The sequence below is a fragment of the Elaeis guineensis genome, chromosome 4 (genome assembly GCF_000442705.2).
Source record: "Elaeis guineensis isolate ETL-2024a chromosome 4, EG11, whole genome shotgun sequence".
In the NCBI taxonomy this organism is placed as follows: domain Eukaryota; kingdom Viridiplantae; phylum Streptophyta; class Magnoliopsida; order Arecales; family Arecaceae; genus Elaeis; species Elaeis guineensis.
This window is the reverse complement of record NC_025996.2, coordinates 41,139,380-41,158,502: the sequence shown is the minus strand read 5'-3', so window position 1 is coordinate 41,158,502 and position 19,123 is coordinate 41,139,380. Positions and strand designations below refer to the sequence as shown.

The 19,123-nt window shown below is 38.8% G+C and overlaps 2 protein-coding genes across 14 annotated transcripts; both read left to right on the top strand.

Moving 5' to 3' along the window:
* Nucleotides 1-4,436: 4,436 nt before the first annotated feature.
* Nucleotides 4,437-15,081, top strand: LOC105042887 (uncharacterized). 13 transcript variants are annotated; one of them, XM_073256417.1, is made up of 7 exons: nucleotides 4,437-7,264; nucleotides 7,378-7,475; nucleotides 8,515-8,623; nucleotides 9,694-9,761; nucleotides 9,878-10,036; nucleotides 12,286-12,391; nucleotides 14,942-15,081. In XM_073256417.1, the coding sequence occupies exon 1, from the start codon at nucleotides 4,733-4,735 to the stop codon at nucleotides 7,166-7,168; it is 2,436 nt and encodes an 811-aa protein (XP_073112518.1). In that variant the 5' UTR covers nucleotides 4,437-4,732; the 3' UTR covers nucleotides 7,169-7,264; nucleotides 7,378-7,475; nucleotides 8,515-8,623; nucleotides 9,694-9,761; nucleotides 9,878-10,036; nucleotides 12,286-12,391; nucleotides 14,942-15,081. The 13 variants fall into 13 exon arrangements, with proteins under 13 accessions (XP_073112518.1, XP_073112517.1, XP_073112519.1 ...); XM_073256416.1 differs by lacking the exon at nucleotides 14,942-15,081 and adding an exon at nucleotides 12,038-12,114 and having other exon boundaries at nucleotides 9,878-11,936; nucleotides 12,286-12,511; XM_073256418.1 differs by lacking the exon at nucleotides 9,878-10,036.
* Nucleotides 15,078-17,810, top strand: LOC105042885 (tubulin beta-6 chain). The gene is made up of 3 exons (XM_010920244.4): nucleotides 15,078-15,699; nucleotides 15,784-16,053; nucleotides 16,842-17,810. The coding sequence occupies exons 1-3, from the start codon at nucleotides 15,306-15,308 to the stop codon at nucleotides 17,507-17,509; spliced, it is 1,332 nt and encodes a 443-aa protein (XP_010918546.1). The 5' UTR covers nucleotides 15,078-15,305; the 3' UTR covers nucleotides 17,510-17,810.
* Nucleotides 17,811-19,123: the final 1,313 nt, after the last annotated feature.

Sequence of the window (19,123 nt, the reverse complement as noted above, 5' to 3'; positions counted from 1 at the left end):
AGTGACGGAAGGTTGCTGGGTGTAGTCAAGTACTTGACTTGTCGGTGCGTGTGTCAAGATGGGATTGACCACTCCAGTTTAGGAGCTGTGTACAGTCGTGTTTCAATTTAGCAAAACCTTGGCCAGGGTAGTCCTAGTGAGGAGTCACAGGACTAATTGAGTTGAGCACGATTCGGATGATATCATCAGGGTTGACAGTTTAACTCTGAGTCATCCTAAACACAGGGGTCAAAAGGGATGAATTATACGGTAACCATATTCACGTAGGTTCTGAATGTTGTGATTGCGATTATTTGACCTATCCGATCATCGGGTACCATTGCTAGATGGTCACTTCGATTAGTACAGAAATTGGTTCCTGTGCTACCGGCTTAGGTTCGAACCTGCGGGGTCACACACATTAGAGGTTCCTTTCTGATCTGATGGCTGATTATGAGTCTTATCTATCTGGGACTCTATGATTGAGAATTAGGATTCTCTAATCATGAGTTCCACACATTTTGGGTACCGGGGTCAAAATTTTGAATTTTAAATTTTGAATTTGAAATTTGAACTCTTTGATCAGGGTTTCATATCGATGGTCTCTGATGCCTGATTGCCCATCGAATTTGGACTCAATATTTATGAGAGGTTTAATTAGTGATTTAATCACTAATTAACTCAATTTGATTGAGTAATTATTTTTGGATCAAGTCCAATTGAATTGGATTCAGTTTGGATTGACACGATTAGGTTAAATGTTGACCTAATCGCTAAGGTGGTTTAGTCCCTGATTTGATCAGGGGTTAGATTTAGTTAATTCCTGATTTGATTAAGATTTTATTAAGCCTAATTAAGCCTAATTATGTTGGGTTTAATTTGGTCTAATTGTGCTCAACCTATTTTAAACTAGGTTGGCTCAATTTGAATCAAACCACCTTGTTTTAAATTCCCTGCGTCACCCAACTTCCTTGCACCCATTTGAATTCACGAGAAGAAACTTCTCGTGAAATTTTTCTCACGCAAAACCCTTCTCCACGTCTTTATTTGTGCGCCATATGGATGGATAAAATAATTAGTTAGCCATTCAAATTCAAAGCATGTTTGAATTTGAATGGATAACTTATCACTTGCCCTTTCATCCTTATCCATTTTGTGCGCCACATTACTCACACGAGAAAAGGTTTCTCGTGAAACTTTTTTCATGCACAAAGAGCCACGCCCCTTCTCTTCTCACGCCCAAAAGGATAGGGATAAGTTGGTTTTCATTTGAATTCAAATTTGATTTGAATTCAAATGTGTAACCTCTTGTCTTTATCCTCTCACGCGGATAAGACACGTTCGACGTTGTTTTAAAAAGAGGAGAAAGGTGGGACGTGCGTAGAAAAATTAGGAGAGGAACTTTGGGGCGTGAGGAAGGCTTCTGCGCAAGGTGAAGGTCCAAAACCTTCTGAGAGAAAAAGAAAAAAAAGAGAGAAAATTGGGCGCAGGGTTTTTGGTGTGTACCCTAGGGTTTCTACCTAGGGTTCGGGAAGTGAGATTGGTGTGCCACGAGTGTCGTGAGTCCACCAAATTTCAGAGAGAGATCCATCAGCCTCTCAAGTAATTGTGCAAATGATCCAGAGCATCCGAGAAGTCGGCACACATCGATCGAAGGAGTTCGATCAACATCTGCCATCAAAAAGGTGAAATCACGAACTAGCATTCGTGAGGAGCTGATCAGACGGGAGCTTCGTGTGGATGATCCACAGAGGCCAGACAGTTGGGTGGCTACGACGTGACGATCAGAGCCCTCCGACGATGATCAAATTGCGGTGATCAACTACCCGCAAAAGGTGATGTGTTCTGAACACAGTACTGTAAAACGTTTACTGATTCAAATTTGAATTTCAAATTTAAATGCATGCTGTTGTATCATATTTAGATCCTAGTGTAGGGTTAATTAGTATTAATTAATGAGATTAATTAATAATTTCACTGTAAAATAGTAATTTTGAAAAATTTTTAAAATTACCATTTTGCCCCTGCACTAAATTTCCGCTTCAACTATCAAGTTGGATCATTAAAGGCTGCAACTTGTCATGATGGCCTTGGGATGTTTTCTTGCGAATTGATCGCACCCATTCATTAAAGGCTGCAAGTCGTCAAGAGAGAGGTGAGACCATATCATTCTCCAATTCCCTCAAAGTCAACTCATACAATCAATGCAAGCAGCCTCCCCCTGTGCTCCAAGGATTGCTTTGGGTCACCTGAGCCTGACGGAGGCATTGATGCCTCCCCCTCTTGTCCCACTTCCCTATAAGCCATATCAAACAAACAAAAAAGGAACAAGAGAGAGGAGTGGTAGAAGAAGAAGAGCAGAGAGAGGCCAAACCCCTATGCTTGTCTTCCGCCCATGAGTGCTCATGCTTTCTGTGCTTGTCCGATCCTCATTTTGGCCTACGAACCCCATGGCAGCCTTGACCCCTGCTTTGACTGCCAACTTATTCTCAATCGATCAATCCTCGACCACTGATCCCATCATCGACCTCCATTACCAGCTTCGGCCATTAGCCCCCGTGAGGCTTACTCTCTTCGATTCTTGGTTCGACTGAAGCACCTAATAACCTCAGTTTCCAAACGACTGTCGCATCATGTTATTAAAGATAATAGCTTGTTATGATGACTGTAAGAAGCCTTTTTATGGCCCTATCGTATCTTCCCATTAAAATATGAAATTGGCCAGGACAAAACAAAGCCCTCGTGCCTTTGGTTGTCAGTCAATGCCATTAATGAGCGTGGCCTCCATATGTCATGAGGTGACATTGATGGACATAATTCTCGAAGATATTTAATGAGAGATAAAAGATCTCTAACATCCTCTCTTCTTCCTAAGGCTCCAACCTCACTTATAAAAAGATAAACAGAAATCCTCCAGGTACACCTCTTCTCTCTCTAAAAAAAATAATACTCGCTTTTCTCCTCGTATTGCGAGAATTCTGACTTAAGCATCAGAGGATCTCCGCTGGAGCTACCTTCGATGGCACCTTTCTTGTAGGTCCAATTATCGTCGATTTATCGGGTTTTGTCATGCTCCAGTATCTCTGGCTCGGGATGAATTTCATCTGCAAGAGATATGATTCTTCTTACTATCTGGAAGTTGATTTGGCTGGAACAAGGAAAAAGGTTCTTTCTGCGGCTGGTATCATTCTCCAAGGTTAAGATTTTGTAGTCTAATTGGATCCTTTTTTGCTTCCAACTTTTTCCTAAAGCTTGTCACTGACGAGCAAGTTGGCACCAGGCTAGTGACAGGAAACTTTTCATCACTGCTGTTCATCTCGCTTCACTGAATTATTGGTTTTGGAAAAGAAGCTTAATTTTTTTTATTTTCTTTAGAATAATACATATTGAGAGGTCCTTAATTTTATCTTTAAATCTAGGTGCAAGACCGGTAATAATCTAAACAAATATGTAGCACATAATAAAATATGTGGATCGTATATGTAGTAAATATCCACCGGAGGTTCCCTAATCGTGTATGCCTATCTCACATGTAGACTCAAGGACAAAATTTCCCATGGGCTCTTCAATATATATTGTTAAAAAAAAAATTTCTTGTAAAATCTATAATTAAGTAGATTTTTTATTAAAAATTTATAAATTTATATGCATCAGAATTCTAATATCTAACCCAATTCTATGCCGAGTTTAAAAATTCAGGCCTAACTTAGACACAACATAAATTTCAGAGTTATTTCTTGAGCGAAAAAGTTAAATCCAGAAAATTTTTTGTGCACCGCGGGTAATGTAAAAAATTTGATGTGGAGTACACTATTTTGTGTGATTGGTGTAGATAGCTACTGCTCCAATATGTATTTAATATCTATAATTTTATTTTTTTATTTATAAATTTTATATAATAAAAATATTTCTGCTCTTTAAAAAAAATTGTGACATCATATGGCATATTATGATTTCCTACATGCGGGATGTCATAATATGGTCCAAAAAATTATAACATCTTATAGCATATTATGATATCTTACATCAAATTATGATTTTCTGTATACAAGATGTCATAATATAGAAAGAGTATTTTTGTCCAACTACTTTCCAATACACACTTAATACCTGCAGTTCAGCTTTTTTGTTTGAAAATTTTGAATAATAAAAATATTTTTATTTTTTAAAAAATAAATTATAACATCCTATAATATATTACGACGTTCTGTATCAAAATTATGACTTTTTGCACGTAGGACGTCGTCATATTGTGGGCATAGGATGTCATAATTTTTTCAAAAAATAAAAATATTTTTATCTTTAAAATTTTTTTAAAAAATAAAATTATAAATATTATAATTTTTTTAAAAATAATAATTATATAAATTAATTATATAAATAATATATTTAATATCAGATTTCCTGTACTATCCATGGTACGCAAAGAATTTCTCCTGAACCAACCCCTTGCCGCATCGGTCCATTGCAAGCCCTAACATCCTTCCTCTTTTTTTTTTTTCCAAAAAAGGTTGGGTAGGGTTTAGCGGCCGGACGTTTGAACCCCAAAAACCCTCGAAGAAAAACGGCTCTAATTCTCCCTTCTCTTCTCTCTTTCGAGCTGTTAGAATTCTAAAAATCCCCTGCCTTCGTCACAGAATCTATGCCTATATTTCTCCTTTCTATGAACCCAACCCATAGCAACTGAGAAAGTTCCAATCTTTTCTCCCCAGATGTTCCAATACTGGAATCCGAAACCTTTTCCCGGACGTCCATGCGGCGGCTCTCCAAAATCCCATCTTCTCTTCTCAAAAAACAAACCACCACTCCGAATTCCCACCGCTTCTCTTCCTCGGCATCCGCCGCTCTTATTCAAGTAGTCCCGGAGGAGAAAGAGACCTCCAGCACCAATTCAAGCCCCTCTTCAAAAAATTCTTGTGGATTCTCTTCTGTTGAGGTTCTTGAGACCTTGAGCAGTCTTGAGGGGAAGCCCGACGCTGCTTTCGCCTACTTTAACAACACCAAGACCCTCGGTTTTCGGCACGACCAATCCAGCTACTCGGAGATGGTTCGCATCCTAGGCAACTCGGGTCACAAGAAAAAGTTGATATCTTTGTTCTCGGAGCTCGTTTCATCGAACATCAATACGGGTTTCGAAGTGTCAGTTCTCTTTAATGCCCTTTTGCAGAGATTGCGTCGACCGGAGATGTTAATTCTTCTGTTTGATGCATTGATCAAGGCGCATGCCATTTGTGGGAAGCCCAAGGAGGCTGCCCGTGCTTTCTTCCAGCTTCCTGGACTCGGTTTCGTGCCATCAGCAAAGTCTTGCAATTTTCTTATGAATTTCCTGGCTAAAGGTGGCGACTTGGAGATGGTGATGACTGTTTTTAATCAGATGAAGAGGTTTGGAAGGAGCCTGGATGCTTACACATTTACCATTTTGATCAAATCATTCTGCCAAGCTGCGAAAGTAGAAGAGGCGCTTGATGTGTTGAATGAAATGGAGGAGATGGGAATTAAGCCTGATGAGATCACGTACCTGACGATTATAGAAGGGATGTGCAGCAATGGGAAATCAGATTTGGGTTATGTATTTCTTAAGGTGATTGTAAGAGAGGGCCTCCCTTTGAAGCGCATGGCTTATAATAAAGTGATTGGTGGCTTTTGTAGAGAGGTGAAGCTTCAGGAGGCTGAAAAGGTTTTGGAGGACATGGCGAGACAAAATGTGCTCCCCGATATGTTTAGTTACAAATGTCTTATTAGAGGTTATTGTGCAAGCAATAACCTCTTAAGAGTTCTAGATCTTTATGAGGAGATGATCTCAAAGGGTATCAGACCGGATCATGTCATTGTGAGCCTTTTGCTCCAATGTTTCTGTAAAGTGGGCATGGCTTCCGAGGCTTTAGTGTACTTTAAGAGGTTTAAGGACTCAGGACTTTACCTTGACAAGATTTTGTATAATATTGCGATAGATGTTCACTGCAAGCTGGGAAATATGAATGATGCAGTTCAACTGTTTCAAGAGATGAAGTGTCAGGGCTTGATTCCGGATAGAATCCATTTCACGAATTTGATAAATGGGTACTGCCGCAAAGGTGAAATGTATAATGCTCACAAGGTGTTTACTGATATGGTGAAGAGCAATGTGGAGCCCGACCTTGTTACCTACAATATACTTTCTACTGGATTTTGTAGGAATGGGCTTGTGAAGGAGGCATTTGATCTTCTGAAATATATGTTGGACAGAGGTATTGAGCCTGATGCCATCACCTATAGTATGATTATTGTGAGCCTCTGTAGAGGTGGCAAGTTGAAGGAGGCAACTGTACTATTTAAATCCTTAGAGGGGAGGGAGATTGGTCAACGTTTAGTTCTTTTTAGCACTATGGTTTGTGGATACTTAGAATGTGGTAGTACAAAAGAAGCCTACGCACTTTTCATTAGAGTGTCTAAGCAAGGGCATCTTGTGGATGAGATTGCATGCTCCAAACTTATTTCTGAGCTTTGTAGGGAGGGAGATGTAGAGAGAGCTTCCATGGTGTTTGAGTTGATGCTCAAGATGGATGTTACCCCAGATGTAATTTCCTATAGCAAACTTATTGCAGCTTATTCTCAGGTTGGAGATATGAGACATGCTCGGGTTTGGTTTAAGGATCTGATTGAACGAGGGCTTCCCCCTGATGTTGTTTTGTACACTACACTAATGAATGGCTACTGCAAGGTTAATCATTTACAAGAAGCCTGTGAATTGTTTGTTGATATGATCAAAAGAGGGATCAAACCTGATGTGGTTGCATGCACAGTTATGTTGGATGGTCATTTGAAAGAAATCTTGCAACAAAGTTGGTTAAATAATGACAAGGAAAAGGGAAGAGCTGAAATAAGAGCCAAATCTTCGACATTGTTAAATTGCATGACCACAATGGAGATCAAACCTGATGTCATTTTTTACACTGTGTTGATTGATGGACAATGCAAGATGGATCATGTTCACGATGCCCATAAATTATTTGAGGAGATGATGGTAGGTGGGGTGATACCTGATGTAGTCACCTATACTACTTTAGTAAGTGGTTACTGCAGTCAGGGAGAAGTATGTAAGGCTGAAGACCTGTTAGAGGATATGCTACATCAAAGAATACGACCTGATGCTGTCACATTTTTTGTCCTGGATCGGTGGAGCTTGAGGTTCAGACATTTACAGCTCTGATGGTGATGCTTGTTTTGGAAAGTTGTGCAGGAGACAAGCATAACATCTTGTCTTTGAAGGCAATGCAATACCTTTTATTTGTCAGACTGCATAAACGTAAGTTAACAAGCAAAACTAAAATTATCAAAAAAAGAAGCAAAACTAAAAGTTCCTTTTGTGACAAGCTAATTGGTAACACATTGGATGCTAAAAACTTTTGTTATATTCAGGGTGGGCATTGCTGAATGGATGGCGCATTAACATGGTGCAGGCCTTAAAGTGCAGTGGAAGATTCTACCACATGATTGCTAAAGCCCCAATGTAACAGGTGCGAAAAAATCTCTGGTTTTCATGTTGTTATTTTTGAGTTTGTCAGATAGGATCTGAGCTGGCTTCAAGCAGGATTTTTGGGCCTACGATCCGGGTTTTCTATGCTTTCCCTGATCCAATAGTGGAGATATGACACTTTTGGCTTTTCCTTTCTGTCTATGTGACCATATGTTGTGGTTGATTAATGGTTCCTTTTGCACTTCGAACAATGTCCAATTTGAATTACCCATAGTAGTTTAGAGCTCTCCTGTCCATGGTCTAAGTACTTTTTGTGCGTGTGTGTGTGTGTGTGTGTGAATCTAACATATTCGAGATTGTGCATGTCCTAAGTATCCATTCTAACTGAATGACATTAAACATGATCATTAATTTACCCCTCTATGTACTTCTGAGTTGGGAAAGGTTCCTTTTTGAAGTGCATAGAAAACATAAATAACACCAATTGCTTTCAACAGTGTTATTCTGCAAAAACCTTTATGTATGACACAGTGCAGAGAAATGCTACTTCAATATGGTCTTGTGTGACCAGGTAAGATTTAATGCATTAAATACTACTATCTTTATTAGATTGATAAACTTTATCGATATCGAATTTTATATGCATACAGGACCTAAATCATGCATTTGCAACCTAAAATAATATAGTCCAACAACATCTCAATAATGTGCTATCTGTGCATAATGTATTATTGTATTGTAGTATCTGTTATTCTGTATTCTAATTCCTATGCAAGGTTTTAAAATTGTGATTGTCTAGTTAGCATTTACGTGTCTTTTGAGTGTTAAAAAACCTGCAATATTGTCTCAATTAGCATTAGCTTGAAAAATGTATGCAGTACCTAATGACATTCTGCAACATTGATGAAACATTTATAATTGTGGGGAACCTTACAAGAGTTAAGATGTGGTTTTACGTCAGTTTCTAATTTTGACATCGAGTGCTACTTTATTTGTGTTCTTCTTTGATTTGAAAGTTTATTGGAAATCAAACCTTTGGTCAAATTGTCATTGTGCTGAGCTTGTTGTGACTTTTGCAGGCATAAGTTTCTCTGTTTCTGCACATGGTCTGTTGAGCTTCAGCATTGACATTGAATTAGTACAAGAAGCCTTATGCCATGCACTGGGAACATCCACATGTCTGAACTGGTTAGTGTTTCCTTCTATAAATTATGAATAAAGATTCATCCAACTTTTAGAATGAAAATATATATGCCTTTACATGTCAAGTTTTGCATGCTTTTGTTCATTCAGTTTCATGGTATGCCCATCCCAAGTCTTGATGGGATAAATATTCTCATTGGAGGCATCGAATTTCTATATCACATTCCTTGCATTCAGTACTTGTACAACTGATGAGATTCCCTTTCTCATGCTTGTGATGCTTGATTGTGGGTAGCAGTTGTTTTTATGGTTCTCGGATTTTACTACAAGAAATTGCATCTTCAAAGTATTTAATTGTACCCATATAGAATAATTAATGGTGAAAAAGAATTAATAAAGGCAACCCTTAAATAGATGTGATAAAAGCTCGCTGGTTTTGTAATGTCAAATCTTAGTGTAACTTACTTAATGTCTCTTGTTGGATGAGTATTATTTCTTTTTGACTATTAGGCTAAGGCTACCATTGGATGGTAGCCTGTATAAGGAAGGAATATTTACAAATCTACACTGGTAAAGCCATCATTTTCAACATCCTCATTCTTTCTTTCATTCTGCTCAAACAAAAGGCAAATATCTGAGACCATCTTTCTTTCCGTTTGTTTCCCCAATGTTTCCTGGGCACTGGTTTGTAAATGAGTTTGTTAGATCTGCTTAGTTTGTGCACGTAGCTGATCAAGAATGGCTTTTAATTTGTTCTAGTTTGAGCTTTGGCCAATCTCACCAGCGCACCAGCATACTAGCACGAGACTCGATCGGTCCTAGGGTAACATCTATTGATTCACTTTTGAACCACCTGTATGTTTATTATTGATTTGATTATATTAGAAAAAGAGAGTGAATCTTGTATGTTTTTTGTTGCATATCGACTCTGATTTTTCAGCATCATATTCTTACATTGATAGGAAGTAAGGAGAAGATGATTTAAATTGATAGGAAAATGATAATCTGAACATGGCTCTAAAGATGTTGTATGTTGGAAGATTTTTGTTCATTTTAGTGGAAAATCTTTGTTACTTACTCCATGATTAATAGTCACAGCTGTTTCCTTGTTGCAGATTGTGAGTGAAATCCAATGGTCAAAAAAAGTAAGGGATCTACTACCTTACTTGAGGATCTTCCTGAGGTAAGCTGAATTGGAAAAAAAACTGAGGGACCAACTGCGTTTGAATCATTTGATGTTTTAGATGTTATTGAAGACAAATAATGATGGTTAATTCATGTCTATTTTGCACATTGCAGGAAATGTGCTGTTGCATAATATCCTCAATAACATTGAAAGATGCGGATAGAACTTGTATTTTGCCATGGAGATGGGGATACATTTGGACACATATTCCCCACCTGAACTTTGCCAACACTAACATGTTAATGATAACATTGATCACATATAAGAGCAAGGTGCTCCACCGAGGACAAAACAGAGAAATTTGCTTAAGTTCTAGATGCTTTATTAACAGAGAAGTTCGTTGGATATGTTGATCTTGTCTTGCAACAGCACGAAGGAAGTTTGAATTTGTCCTTCATAAAAGGGATGCATGTTGTCTTGATAGATGCGTTTTTTTTTTGCAATTGCATCATTGGCCAAGGAGCTTTTTATGATCATCTCTACAATATATACCTACTGACGATCCATATAGATTTATTGCCAGCCTTTTATCAACCGAAGAGGATTCTGTATAGAGTATTTGCGTCTTGAATCTACATCTTTGAAGCCTCTCCAAAACTTTGATGCTTTCAATAATCTTAAAATGCTCAATTTGAATAAGGTAGATAGCTGTAACTTGTGAAGATATTCAAAACTTCTTGTCCAGCCTTTTGGTATCTAAGTGGTTGAGTGTCAAGCACTCCCACCAACTAGAAGACCTAAAAGTTTCCCAGCTACCATACAGACTGAAATATGTGAATGTTGAATGGCGTATATTGTTAAGGACAGTAGAGTTCAATGCTGTAAATTTCATTACTTTTGAGTATGTAGGGTATGCTGTTCAATGCTGTAAATCTCATCACTTTTGAGTAAGTAGGTTATGTGGCAGATTTTGTACTTAGAGGAGCTCTTCAGCTAGTTAAGTCATATCCTAAAGTGGACACAGGTGTAGGTGGTATGACCTATGCTCTGACCCAAATTTCTGGTGATGTGCCTTGTCTCTGAGAACTCTGTATTTAAGTGTAATGGACAACTTCAAGTTTTGCCCCCACAATCTTTATAGGGTTTGTTTTTGAAAGATTTATAGAGATTCCTTGAGTTTTTCTTTTTTATATTCTGTTTTTCAGGTTGTTGATTTACCAACAAGCCCCAGTGAATTCATTCAATTAAAACATGTAGTGCTGGTCTTTCTCAGTGGCTCGGATGAGGAAGAAAACTTTCTTGGATTAATTTCTCTTCTTAATGCTGTTCCTATACTGGAGAAATTTGAGTTCCATGTATGTCATTTTATCCTGACCATTCTATGTTAACCATATAGAGAATTTGTTATAGATGATTTCTCTATGATAATGGTTTCACCACTTAATTATAAATCTGAATAGTCCATTCCATAGGTGACTTGGAGAGTGTCATAATCTCAAAGCCGAGAAACCATAAAGATCATTTTCTGTTTAGGTCATAATAGCATTATTCAATAGACCAAAATTTAGAAATTAGAACCTTTCAACCAACAATAAGATTCAAAGTTTGGGTTTTAAAGTGCTGAAACCAGTGAACTAATTATTTTTGGACATGAAAAATAGATTGAGCTGATGTTACAATGTTGGCTTTCTAGAAATCTCTGGGAAGTAATAGAATTTTGAGCAACATAAAACTATATATAACAAGATCCTGGGACACAATTCTGCATCTGCTTGAAGCAATTTTGTATATCTTCTTATGGTTCATGGTTCATGTAGTTGAGCTTTCATTTAATTTGAGCAAAATTTGAGTTGCCCAAGAACTCATGTGGGAGATTCGGCGAGGGTAGAAGATTCCTTGAGGTCTGGGGCCACAAATCTATCCCTTAGATTTGGCATATGCAGAAGGGGAGATAAGAGTGTGATTCTTTCAAATTAGTTATCTTATAATTGCTCTTTTTTCAAAACATTTCAAATAACTCTTTTAATAATGTTATCCCATATTGACTGTAGCTTCCTTTTTCCATCTTGTAGTTCTAATGGCATCTAAAACTTTATTATCATCATCGTCATCTTATTTTTATCATTTTCAACATAAGTGATATTTATCAGACAGCATCGACCTGTTAATGGTGGTTGATATTTATCTGAATGGAGCAGTAATTGTAAATGGTATGCTGGTGCCATCTACAAGGTACTCTATTGTTTTGCGTTGTTGAATATGGGGCACCCCCGAAGGGATGCCTTCGAGGTATCAGGCAGTCTTGATATTGGATAATATAATTTTCCTGACAGAGAAGGCATGGTGGCAGAGATTTAATAGTAAAGGCATCTATTACATGTTATGGACTTGCACTCTGATGAGTGCTAATGTGAGTCAAAAGTCTCAGTAATTTCATGTTGATCACCAATCTTGCACTTTCATAAGTTTTTTTACTGGATTGACACTGTGTAGGCAAACAGTTTGCTTTGCTTTTACTAGCTATCAAGTAATCTTCAATAGTAGCAATTCTTTCTAAATCATTCTTCCTTTAACCATGCAGTGTTTGTTGTACGCACATTCAGGAGAAACCTGCCTAGCGACACAGTGAACCATTAGACCAATCGCCGTGTGGAGCTGGTGGCTGGCTCAACACCAACCTCCTAGATGTAAGGGCAGTATTTTGTTCTCTTGGAGTGAATTGGTGAAATTTTTGCATGCCTTTTGTGATGCAATTCACGGAAGATTTCTTTTCCTTTCCCCCCCAATAAGCTATATTGTTGTTGTCATTGTTGTTTGTTGTGATGTAACAAAGGCATGGCTCTAGATTCCAATAAGCTAGATGCACGGTACTACAGTTAATTAAGGTGCAGTTGGTGCATTTTCTGGGTCAATCATGATTTCAATATTGAGAGCTTGCCTGCCAATGAGTTTCTTAAACAAGATAAAGGTTTGGTCATTGACCTAAGCAGTTTATTGTACTTGATTTGTATAGGCCAATGTCATGAAATGAGCATTCATTTTTAATATAGCTTGTGTTGGGTACGGATCATAAGGCAGTCGGTCTGAATCCAATCAAGAAACATAGAAAATCATCTAGTTTGATCTGATGATCAAATAAATGGAATTGCTAAAAGTGATTCTCTGAGCCATCCAAATGCAAATTCCTGAATCTAGTGACTGTCCTACCAATGCTTGACATGCGAGGGAAAAGCATCAATGAGTATGACAAGAGAATGAGGAAGCATTAATGATTATAATCTTTTAGCTAATAAATATTTTTTAAAATCTTTTCAGAAAAAGAGGGGGATTTATAAAACCATACCTAAGTGTAGGTGGGACTCAAACCTAGATCACTACCTTTCTGACTGTTAGTTGGCAACTGCAATTCAATGCAGCTCTCATAAACAGATAGATGACCACAATGGCCATATACTGATCAAATTTAAATGATGAAACTTGAATTCAAATTATCTTGTAAGAAATTAAATTTTTGGTTGTGAGAGCCATGGTTGCGTCATATCACTCTTTTGTCTGAAAAAAAGGAAATTGGAGTTCTGTAGCACTATTTAAAGTATAAGAATTGCAGACTCATAGATTGTATTATTCACATGAAATGTTAAATTGGAGATATATGCTTGGTGGTAGAAATAGACCTATACAGTATATGTCGTCTCCAGTTTACAATTTTCAAATAATTTTTTTTTAATAATTTCTTTCTTTCTTTGGTAGGAACATAGTCAAATAATCTTAATTGCATGGGTCGTATGTTGCTGAAAGGAGAAATTATGCATTGCAATTAAGTTCAAGATGGGTGTATAAAAGAAAATTATTTGATTGTTCGCATGATTTGCTATGCCTTAAAAAATTGGTGTTAGATTTTACAGACAAAGGGAGTAGAACTTCTCCTTGTTTAGGTTGAGTTCGGTTACATGTTGGTGTTGGTGAGATGGAACTAGTTTGTACTTTGTCCGGAGCTGGCTAAGCATGGGCTTGGCTGAACAAGGTTGGAGTCTGGGACCCATGCAAGAGGTGAATCATTTATTGGGGTCCCACGTAAATGGATGGCTTAGCTGCACCGACAGCCTGGCGGAGGATCCAGTGTTGCATCACTCTCCTTTCTGAGAAATTTTTGTCCCAGTGAATCGTTCTCTTTGTTCTTTGTCTATGTCTACAATTCACCTGTCTCTATAAGAGTAGCAAGTTTTAGATATTGCTAAAATAATAATTTTTGTTACCATCATTATTTTTTGAAGAGATAGCGTTGGATTCTGGTAAAATGCCGGGCAATAATTGAATGGATATTTTAGGAACAGTCTCCTGCTTTCAATAATTTGAAAATGCCTGTCAATCTCTCCGCATCTTTCGTCTGTTTATTCTTCTGATGCCCTTCACAAATTCGTTATTGATGCACATATCCTTTTATTAAAATGGATTCAATCATCACAGCTTGTAGATGCCTTGTAGTACAAGAGTTCACTTATATTTTGTCGGCTAGGCATAAAGACAGATAAGTTGGATATATAATTTTAAAATAATATAAAAATATAATCAATATCTTTTATATATATATTTTATTCTTTCTGATTGATTGTTAACAATATAGTTGCGAATGAAAGTAACCTATATTCTCTATTATATGCTCAAATTAAGATTAAAATATAATTTCAGCAGAGCTAAATTAAAATAAATTTTATGTTAGTAAAAATTATAGAGTGTGATGCCTCAACTTTATAAATTTTGTTTAACCAACTTCTCATATTTATTGACAAATTATTGAACTCTTTAAAAGAAAATTAAAAATTTGGTTTTATGTTTTGAAATTTATATTTTGTCGAAACTCCTTGCTTATATGATGCTCCATGCGTTTCGATGTAATTTATAATTAACATTTCTTATTCCTATCCATTTGAAACACATTTCATTATTTATACATAACATCTTATCTCATTCTCAAACAATGATTTCTAACAAGCCGTAATACTACATTCATGTTTTGTGCTACATTTCCTTTTTTTGCAAATGCAATCAAGCAAAATAAGTTGCATTATCTTGAGGTTGTTCTAGCTCCTTGTGAGCTTGTCTATCCTTCAAAAGAAATTTAATAATTCGGGAGAATACACTTAATGCTGAGGTCAGAATGGTCACATTAGCAAATAAGACCAGCGAACAACCCATGAGAGTTTGCTAAGCGTCCCCTTGTCTGCGTCCATCTCCAGCTCACCAGCCTCGCTGTTGTTGGCTAGTCCACCTCGACAACATCCCACATGGACATTAGTGCCTCGCCAGTCCATCTCTCTCTTCCTGTCCTCTCCGCTACCACCCATCCGTTCTTTCCTCCTAAAATTATCACATCCCACCCAACAAATCTTCCCACATCTACAAAAACCCCACTCTTGTATCCCTCTCCTTGCAAGCCTTCTTTCTCCACCAACCTCTTCTATATATCCTCTATTCCTCCTCTATCTTCTATATATTCCATTTCCTCCACTCCATTGATCACACTCATATCCTAAACGCCACTCGTCAGTACTCCTTTGTTCCAATTCATTTGCATCACCTTAAAACAAGCATATATAAGCCATGAGAGAGATCCTCCACATCCAGGCAGGGCAGTGCGGCAACCAGATCGGGAGCAAGTTCTGGGAGGTGGTCTGCGACGAGCACGGCATCGACAAGAAGGGCATCTACGTCGGCACCTCCCCCCTCCAGCTCGAGCGGGTCAACGTCTACTACAATGAAGCCAGCGGCGGGCGGTACGTGCCGAGGGCCGTGCTCATGGACCTCGAACCCGGGACGATGGATGCGCTCCGCACCGGCCCCTATGGCAAGATCTTCCGGCCTGACAACTTCGTCTTCGGCCAGTCTGGGGCGGGGAACAACTGGGCTAAAGGCCACTACACCGAGGGCGCCGAGCTCATCGATTCCGTTCTCGATGTCGTCCGCAAGGAGGCCGAGAACTGTGATTGCCTCCAAGGTATATATAATATAAGCATATATGTATGTGGATCAATTCATTAAGAGACTCATGATGTGTGTGTGTGTGTGTGTGTGGGTACAGGGTTTCAGGTGTGTCACTCACTGGGAGGGGGGACTGGGTCGGGGATGGGGACGCTGCTGATATCCAAGATAAGGGAGGAATATCCGGACAGGATGATGCTGACGTTCTCGGTGTTTCCATCGCCGAAGGTGTCTGACACGGTGGTGGAGCCGTACAACGCGACGCTGTCGGTGCACCAGCTGGTGGAGAACGCCGACGAGTGCATGGTGCTGGACAACGAAGCCTTGTATGATATCTGCTTCAGGACCCTCAAGCTCACCAACCCCAGCTGTAAGTGCTTCTGTATCTTGTTTTATATTCTAAGTTGTTACCCTTGCTCAATCTCAATCAATCTAAGTTGGTCATGGGTTGAAACGGCTATGCTTCAGGTTCAGCAATTATTCGAATTGGATGATGGGTGGTAACTTTGTGTTTAGAGGTTCAGGTGGGTCAAGTAAACTCACAATTGGACTGCTAAATTGGCAGGTTGGGTCAAATTAGCTCCAGTTTCACCAGGTTTGAGTCGAGTCTAAGTTTCGAGGACTTGAACCAAAATTTTGAATGTACCTGGCTAATTTGGTTCATTTAGATCTTGTTGGATCAGGTATAGCTTTTTTTTTTTTTTTTTGCCCTTTTAATTTGAGAAACAAGTTTAACTACGATCAGGCTGATATTGCAAACTTGGATCCACAATATTATATCCGGGTGAAAACAAAAAATCTTGCAACTAATCTAGCTGAATGACTCCAAAGACAAAGAATTATTACTATTTTTTTTAAAAAAAAATTTGCTTGTTCCAAACTCCAACAATCATTTGTACAAATAATGAATCCATATTGTCGCACCTTCTTCATAATAGAAGTGTGTGCGCTTTGCTTTCCTTTTCTTTTCTTTCCTTTCCCCCTTTTCTTTTCTTTTTTCTTTTTTTCTTTTTTTTTTTTTTTTTTTTTGGGTGTGTGGCAAGAGGCTTAGTTTTCTGCTTGACATTTGATAGTAGTGAAGTATTTCATCATATCCTCATCAGAAGGATGATTCATCATCACTGATGATCTGCTCATTGCGCTATGAACTGCGTGCAGTCGGCGACCTGAACCACCTCATATCGACGACGATGAGCGGCGTGACGTGCTGCCTCCGGTTCCCGGGTCAGCTGAACTCGGACCTCCGGAAGCTGGCGGTCAACCTGATCCCCTTCCCCCGTCTCCACTTCTTCATGGTGGGCTTCACCCCTCTCACCTCCCGGGGGTCCCAGCAGTACCGCGCCCTCACCATCCCGGAGCTCACCCAGCAGATGTGGGACGCCCGCAACATGATGTGCGCCGCCGACCCCCGCCACGGCCGCTACCTCACCGCCTCCGCCATGTTCCGCGGCCGCATGAGCACCAAGGAGGTCGACGAGCAGATGATCGCCGTCCAGAACAAGAACTCCTCCTACTTCGTCGAGTGGATCCCCAACAACGTCAAGTCCAGCGTCTGCGACGTCCCCCCCTCCGGCATGACCATGTCCGCCACCTTCATGGGCAATTCCACCTCCATCCAGGAGATGTTCAGGCGCGTCTCCGAGCAGTTCACCGTCATGTTCCGAAGGAAGGCCTTCCTCCATTGGTACACGGGCGAAGGAATGGATGAGATGGAGTTCACCGAGGCGGAGAGCAACATGAACGACCTGGTCTCCGAGTACCAGCAGTACCAGGATGCGGCGGCCGACGAGGAGGAGCACGAGACCGAGGAGGTGGAGGAGGATTAACGAATTGGATTTCCGACGGGATTTGGAAGGAGGCCTGCTGTTCATTACTTCTTGTTTACAGTATATGATTGCTGTCGATTGGGAGAGCTACCTGGTTGATCCCATCTCTCTCTGTTTTATATATTGCGTGATTTGTTTTCTCCAATTCTTGTGATTTATCTCTCTCTGTCATGTTTGTGCACTCGAGAATCTTAATTTGTTCTTTATGTAAGTATACTATGTGAAATCGAATATCGAGTGTTTAAATGTTTGGCAGTGCATGCAAGAAATGAATCGAGTACGGTTTTTATTTGTTGGATCAGATCAAGTCTGATTAGATTCTATATGGCAGGTTCTTTGAAGACTGATTACGTTTCTCATTGTAAATTGCACCAATAAAAATTAGGTAAGCGATCTAAAATCTTGATAAAATTGATTTTAATAATTATAATAAAGTTTGTGTTGGTTTAGAACGAGTACAATTAAGATGATGGATCGGATTGGATCTTGCAGAATAGGCCATAGTTGAGTCACAGTTTAGGAGCCAATTAAAGGATAAGTTTGGATTTAGTAATAGAAAAGCATCTTGTGGCTAGCTTCTGACGATGATTGCCCAAAATATACCAAAAAATGGATGGTTTATACATCACAATGCTTATAAGCATTGTTGTGCTTTTAGAAATGTATTGGGATCTCTGGATGCGGTCGGCCAATTGCCGGTACTTTCGCCTAGTGTCAGCAAGAAAGAGTTGACAGCCTGAAATCGATCCAATTGATCTATTCCTACCACCGGTTGTCATACCAAAATTAATCCTAGTTCAAATATTAGGGTCTAGATAATAACTATTAGGTAACATAAAAACTAGGTAGAATTTAATTGAGGATTCCTTATCCTACCCTGAGTATGAAGCCACAATATCAAGTGTAGAGGTAATACAATTTTACTATATGAACATTTGTGTATATTGCGCCATGAAAAGACTTCCAAAAACACCACGCAATCCACACCTTCAGTATATATCTAGCATTTGAATTGGACCCCCTAAACGCCAATAAAATAGTACCATCCACTTGGACCAACCTAGGTTGGTCTTTTCTGTCTCAACGTATGCCCATTGATACTTGGTCCGTATCTATCAATGTGGGTAGGGGTGGTAATGGGTTCGGCTGGTCAAGATGGACAAGGTTACAATCATGTTGGGTCATAAAAACCTTTTAACCCATGCACAACCCATTTATGTATAACCAGACTGAAATGAGTAAACCTATAAATAAAATTGGCAAGAAAAAAGAGATTTAGGCTCAATATCCAGGAAAAAAAGGTGAAAAAGAGAAGTAAAAAACTTCTAATAGAGAAGAAAATGATAAACTATTCTCTTCGCTTTTTCTATTTTCTTATTCATTTGATATTTAGTTATGCAACCTTTTTTGCAATCATCTAAATTAATCCTTAACCAGGCCACAACCATGATACAATGACTACCATACTAGGGATTTAAGAGTGGATCTTATAAGTTTATTCAATCCATGATAACTCATCAGATCAGAAAGGGCCTAAGCTAGCTATACTTGACTATTTATAATCAAGTTGGTTTTTAACCATTCTATAAACTGTTTTACCAAAAAAAAAAAAAA